At 46.7% G+C, this 6,687-nt stretch overlaps 1 protein-coding gene across 1 annotated transcript; it reads left to right on the forward strand.

Moving 5' to 3' along the window:
* The first annotated feature begins 2,148 nt into the window (after positions 1–2,148).
* On the forward strand, positions 2,149–5,858 carry LOC120943823. Its single transcript, XM_040357373.1, has 2 exons — positions 2,149–5,587; positions 5,754–5,858. Exon 1 carries the CDS (start codon positions 2,725–2,727, stop codon positions 5,581–5,583), a length of 2,859 nt encoding a protein of 952 aa, XP_040213307.1. The 5' UTR covers positions 2,149–2,724; the 3' UTR covers positions 5,584–5,587; positions 5,754–5,858.
* The last annotated feature ends 829 nt before the right edge of the window (positions 5,859–6,687 follow it).

Consider the following 6,687-nt stretch of genomic DNA (forward strand, 5'->3'; position numbering starts at 1 on the left):
AAATTGCACTCCAGCACTGCTGTGTACACCCCAAATGATTATTTAGTTTGGGGTTTAGTTAGTAAAGGCAAAGCCACTCTGCAGTACAAGCGTAGTCGCTGAAAATCAGAGGGGAAGCACTGATGGTTTTAACATCCAATCCTGTAGAAGCAAATTTTTTTTGTTTTCTTCCTTGCTTGTCCACTTGTAGTGCAAAGTGGATTTGCCTTTAGTAAATGGACCCAAAAGTCCATAATATCAATTTGGGGTGTACACAGCAAAATGCTAGAGTGCAATTTACATAATGGGAAACTATTTAGATTGATCTGTGTCCCCAAGAAAAGACATTAGTAAGGTTTTACCCTCACTTCCTGTTTTGCTATGTGACAGGAAGGGAATGAATTTGAAGTAGAAAGTGACAACATTTGTGAGGTGTCTTCACCCTATCAGGGGTGCAGACATCCCAAAAAATTAGCAGATGATACTTATTTGCTAATTAATAATTTTTCTCTCAAGCGTCTTCCAGGACAGCCCATGAGACCTAGGGCTCCTCCTACCAGGACAGGAAACACGTTAACCCCCACCAGATAAAAGGGCGGTCCTCCAGGCCCCATGCCAGTATTAGTGTTTCCTCCGGATGGGGGGTAACATGTTTCAGGAACCTGGTCCCCTAGGTCTCATGGGCAGGGGCTCTAATGACCGTTCAAAGGGGTATGTATATATTTTGACTAACCTCCTTGCCATTAGCAGTTTTTCCATGGGGAAGTTTTTGCTGCTGCCCTTGCTTCTTTGTGCCTGGAGAGGGCCAGGACCGGGATGGCGTCGGGTCCCTTGCGCTGTTCGCAGCACAGGCTGTATGTTGGTGAGAGTGTTTCCCGCACACAGCATGGCTGATTCGTGCTGGGAAACGTGGAGCTCACTAGCGCTGGTAGGGGCGGAGCCTCTGCGCTTCAAGCTGGCTACAGGAAGATCCGGCGAGGGTCACTTCCGGGTCGCATGACGTCATCCTCGGGCGCCGGAGACATGGTTCCTGTCTCCATAAAACGGCGCGAAACGGGGGCTAATGGCTGCTGGTGATTTCTGGTAAAGACAGCACAGGCTGTAGGACTACCAGACGGACGGCATGGACAATCCTGCGATAATCGCTCAGGCAACGGATGCAGTCCCCAACACCAGCACCTCTCAGGTAAGCTGCAAGTGTTTTTTATGGTCACTTTTTCTTGCTATCCTGGTGAAGGTTTTTACCCCCCCCCCTCCCAATCATAGGATTAGGTGTTAGGGGACACATTTTCTTCTCCTGCACGTGGTGATGGAGTATTTTTTTGTGGCTTGGGTTACTTATGGGGTCATTTAATTTGTGTCTTTCAGGCCAAGACTCAGGACAAAGCCCAATCACAGCCACATAAGAGAAAATGTGCGGTGTGCGGTAACAAACTGAGTTCCACTTGGGGAAAACCAGTTTGCCGCACTTGTATAGATGGTTTAGTGAAGGATGACCCAGTGACCTCATGTCAAAAAATGTTGACTTCGGTCAGGGATGAGCTTGCTTCTACCTTTGGCTCATTTAGGGAGTTGATTGACAAAATGCAGGTTCCCCAACAGGGTACATCTTCAAAAAGAAAGGCTTCAGTGGTTAGCACCCCGCAGGTGAGCGTAGAGAGTGAAGACTCTGAGGCTGAAGCCAAATCTACCCATTCTTCTCAGGAAGACTCAGGGTCAGATACAGAGCCCAAGGATAGAGTATCCTCTAAAGGCTCAAGGTTCAAATTGTCTCTGGAAGATGTGGATAATTTGTTAAAAGCCATCTATACCACCCTTGAAATGGAGGAGGAGGAGGTACAAATGTCTAAGCATGACCTTATGTACAAAGGTTTGCACAAAAAGAAAAGTAAAAACTTTCCAGTGCACGATTCCCTCCTTAATACGATCAAACTGGAGTGGGAGAGTCCAGAGAGAAAACCTTTCTTTTCCGGTAACCTAAAAAGAAGGTTTCCATTTGATGAGGATGCAGCACTACCGTGGAATAAGAACCCAAAGTTAGATGCTCCTCTTTCAAAAGTTTCAAAAAATTCGGACCTGGCGTTTGATGACATGGGTACGCTAAAGGATCCTATGGACAAAAAATGTGATGTCCTTCTTCATAGAGCTTGGGATTCAGCTATAGGGAATCTCAAACCAGCTCTGGCCTCTACTTGTGTAGCCAGAAATCTGGAGGAATGGCTTACACAAATCCAAACCCATCTTTTAGCGGGTACTTCTAGGGAAGAGATTTTAAAATCCTTTCCTCTCCTTTTTAGTGCTGTGGGTTTTCTGGCAGATTCATCTGCGGAATCGGTAAGAATGACAGCCAGAACTTCAGCTTTAGTGAACTCAGCCAGAAGAAGCATTTGGCTTAAAACATGGTCTGGGGATGCAGCATCTAAATTACGATTATGTGGGCTTCCCCTAAACGGGGATCATCTTTTTGGCCCAGGTTTGCAGGAGGCACTGGAACGTACGGCCGATAGGAAAAAGGCCTTTCCAGAAAAGAAAAAGCAGATGGGAAGAAAGTTTTTTCGTGGCCAAAATAAAGGCTTGCCATGGCAACAAGGTCCTAAAGAAAAGGACAATAGGCCCAAAAAACATTGGTCCGGGTACAAAGGCAAAGGGAGAGGAGGTGTGTTGTTTAACACACCTCAGCAGCCCGCCAAGCCACAATGACCAACATCTGCCAGTGGGGGGAAGACTGAGGGCCTTTCTCCCACAATGGGCAACCGTCACCTCAAGTCCCTTCATTCTGGATCTGGTGGCAAATGGATACAGGCTAGAGTTTTCCTGTCGGCCACCAGAACGACTCTTGATCACATCTCCTCCCAAAGATCGGGAGAAAGCAAGAGCTCTGGGTCTCCAAGTAGGAGAGTTGTTAGACCAGAAGGTCCTGATTCCGGTTCCTCGGTCAGATCAGAACAAAGGGTTTTATTCCCACATTTTTGTCATCAGAAAGCCGTCAGGAAAGTATCGGCTTATTCTGAATCTTCGGTCTCTAAATCAATCGATCCGATACAAACACTTCAGGATGGAGACAGTCTTTTCTATCAAGAATCTGCTTTACCCAAACTGTTTTATGGCCACGTTGGACCTCAGGGATGCTTACCTACATGTCCCGATCCATCCGGCTTTCCAGAGATTCCTGAGAATAGCAGTAAAGATGGGATCGGAAATCAGGCACTTCCAGTTTCAGGCCCTCCCCTTCGGTCTGTCCTCTTCCCCTCGTATCTTCACAAAGGTATTGGGGGAAGCGCTGGCGCCACTAAGATTAAAGGCGATAACTATCATCCCTTACCTGGACGATCTATTAATAGTGGCAGAGTCCCGCCAGAAATTACTAGCAGATCTTCAGACTGTACTCGACTTCCTTCAATCCCTGGGCTGGTTGATAAACAGGGAAAAGTCTTCCCTAGATCCAGCCCAGAAGGTGAAGTACCTGGGTTACGACTTTTGCTCAGTAGTCCAAAAAGTTTTTCTCCCAGAAGAGAAGGTCTCCAAGATGGTGCAAGCAGTGTCAGCCTTACAGACCAATCAGTTGGTTTCACTGAGGGAAATTTCAAGGACGGTAGGTCTCATGACCTCGTGTTTCCCTGCGGTACCATGGGCAAGGTTCCATCAGAGACCATTGCAGAGATTCCTTCTGGAAAATTGGGACGGGGACGCCAGGTCCCTAGAGTCAAAAGTTTGGTTACCGACCAAGGTAAAGAGAAGTTTGTGGTGGTGGAGGAAAAATCTGCACCTAACAAAAGGCCTGCCTTGGTCCATCTCGATATCCAAGAGGATCACGACGGACGCAAGTGCCTGGGGGTGGGGAGCCCACCTCAAAGACCAGGTCGCACAGGGGAAATGGTCCTTGAAGGAAGCAAGAGCCTCATCGAACCAGAGGGAGCTGCTAGCGGTGCAAAGAGCCCTGCAAGCTTTTCAATCGGAGGTCAGGGGTCACAATCTCCAGATCCTGTCAGACAACATTGCGACAGTGGCGTACCTCAACAAACAAGGAGGCACGAGGAGTCGAATTCTTCAAGGAATCGCACAAAACATTTTGTCTTGGGCAGAAGTAAATCTAGGCTCAATTTCAGCAGTGCACCTGAAGGGGACGCAAAACAGTTTGGCAGATTACCTCAGTCGCCACAGGGTGGAGCGAGACAATTGGTCACTTCATCCAGAAGTCTTTTTGGAGATCACCAACAAATGGGGTTGTCCCGAAGCGGATCTGTTCGCAAATCAGGACAACCGCAAAACAGAGGAGTTCTTTTCTCTAAACCCAGAGGATCGATCACTGGGGATAGATGCCCTGGCGAATCCGTGGCCCTTCAACCTCTGCTACGCATTTCCGCCAATCAGACTCATTCCGGAAGTGCTCCGGAAGTTTCTCCTAGAAGAAACAGATCTTATTCTGATCGCCCCCTTCTGGCCCAAGAGGCCATGGTTTTCCCTGCTACAGTCTCTGGTCTCGGAGCCTCCACTGAGACTTCAGAACAGAGAGGACTTGCTGTCGCAGGGTCCAGTGTCACACCCACAGGTGGTTTCATTAAGCTTGACAGCTTGGTATCTGAAGAGAAGATACTGAAGGCTCAGGGGTTTTCTGACAAGGTGATTAGAACCTTGGTAAATTGCAGAAAACCAGTCACTAGAGCCATCTATTCCAAGGTTTGGAAAAAGTTTAATTCATGGTTGTCTGAAAACCAAAGATCAACGCATGATGTTCCTTCTATTTTGGAATTTTTTCAAGAGGGTGTCGACAAGGGTCTTTCAGTTAGTACCTTAAAGGTACAGGCGGCAGCTATCAGCGTTTTCCTCCAGTTTTCTCTTTTGGAAAATCCCATGGTAGCTAGATTCTTTAAATCCATTTCAAGGGCCAGGCCAGTAGTGGTAAGAAGTTGTCCAACTTGGGACCTGTCCCTGGTACTTCAAACTCTGGTAGAGTTTCCCTTTGAGCCTTTGGAGGATATTTCTGTTAAATTACTTACCTTAAAAACTATTTTTTTAGTAGCTATTACCTCAGCTCGTAGAGTAAGCGAGTTACAGGCCTTATCAGTAAGGGAGCCTTTCCTCACGATTTTTGAGGATCGAGTTGTATTGAAAACTGATCCAGGTTTTTTGCCTAAGGTAGCTAGTACATTTCACAGATCACAAGACATTGTACTGCCATCCTTTTGTAGTTCACCACAGGGTGATCAGGAAAAGAAATTTAGTTTTTTAGATGTAAGAAGAACCCTTCTTGCATATTTGGAGGTCACCAAGGTCTTCAGGAAGACAGACGCTTTATTTGTCCTTTTTTCAGGTACACACAAAGGTAAAGGTGCATCTAAAGCCACATTGGCTAGATGGATTAAGCAGGCCATCTCAGAATCCTATAAAATCAGAGAAGTTCCTACACCTTTTGTTACAGCACATTCAACAAGAGCTTTGGCTGCATCTTGGGCTGAGAGGGCTGGTGCTTCACCAGAACAAATCTGTAAAGCTGCCACATGGTCCAGTTATTCGACCTTTATTAAACATTATCGCCTGGATCTGCTATCCGCTCAAGAACAGGCGTTTGGTCGAAAGGTCCTTCAGGCAGTTGTCCCACCCTAGACTGGTAAGTTCTGGCTCATCGTCTCATGGGCTGTCCTGGAAGACGCTTGAGAGAAAAGCTGAGTTAGGCTTACCGGTAACTCCTTTTCTGAGAGTCTTCCAGGACAGCCGGATTCCCACCCGGTTTTGTTGTATGGAAGTTATGTGTTATTAATGCATATGTTTTTCAGGGTAGTCCTACGGTTCTCGAGAAGACTGGCATGGGGCCTGGAGGACCGCCCTTTTATCTGGTGGGGGTTAACGTGTTTCCTGTCCTGGTAGGAGGAGCCCTAGGTCTCATGGGCTGTCCTGGAAGACTCTCAGAAAAGGAGTTACCGGTAAGCCTAACTCAGCTTTTTATTTAACATTGGGTGGTGTTTGTGGGGGGCCCTAACACACATTCATACATATTAGCAAGCTGTATCCTATTGGCATGGTTATATTTTCTTAGTCCTCTCAATAACATTTTCAGAAATTTGTGCTTAAAGTAGAACTATAATCAACACTTTTTTTCTTTCATTTTGAAGGGAGGGTTATAGCCCCTGTCAGTTTATTTTGTACCATCCCTGTCCAATTGGGGAGATTTGCCTTCACTTCCTGCCCATAGCCAAACAGGAAGTGAGAGAAAAACTATGCAAATTAAGGGAATCCAGTGCCCCCCCAGAACTAGTGTGTGCCCCCACCCTGAACATTTCTGGGCATGTCCTAAAAAAACAGGGTGTGGCCTTGACAGGAAGGGGTGGGTAATTTTTCTATTAGGAGGTGCAGAAGTTTAGTTAGACCTAGGGCAGCACAAAACCTAAATATACTACTGCATATTAGGGCTTATTTAGACAGGATCCGATTTACAGCATGTTTTTATATTGTGGGAGGAAACCCACGCAGGCACAGGGAGAACATGCAAACTCCAGGCAGATGGTGTCACGGGCGGGATTCCGACCAGCCACCCTTTTTGCTGCTAGGTGAAAGTACTATCCACTACACCACTGTGCTGAACGAACATGATCGCAGCTGAAAGGATGAGATCAGTGTTTTTTTCCCGATCTCATGCTTTACAGCCTGGAGGATAGATGTGGGGTCTTATTGACCCCGCCTCTCTCCATAAAGAGGACCTGTCACACACTT

This window comes from Rana temporaria, chromosome 6 (genome assembly GCF_905171775.1).
Source record: "Rana temporaria chromosome 6, aRanTem1.1, whole genome shotgun sequence".
NCBI classification, from domain to species: domain Eukaryota; kingdom Metazoa; phylum Chordata; class Amphibia; order Anura; family Ranidae; genus Rana; species Rana temporaria.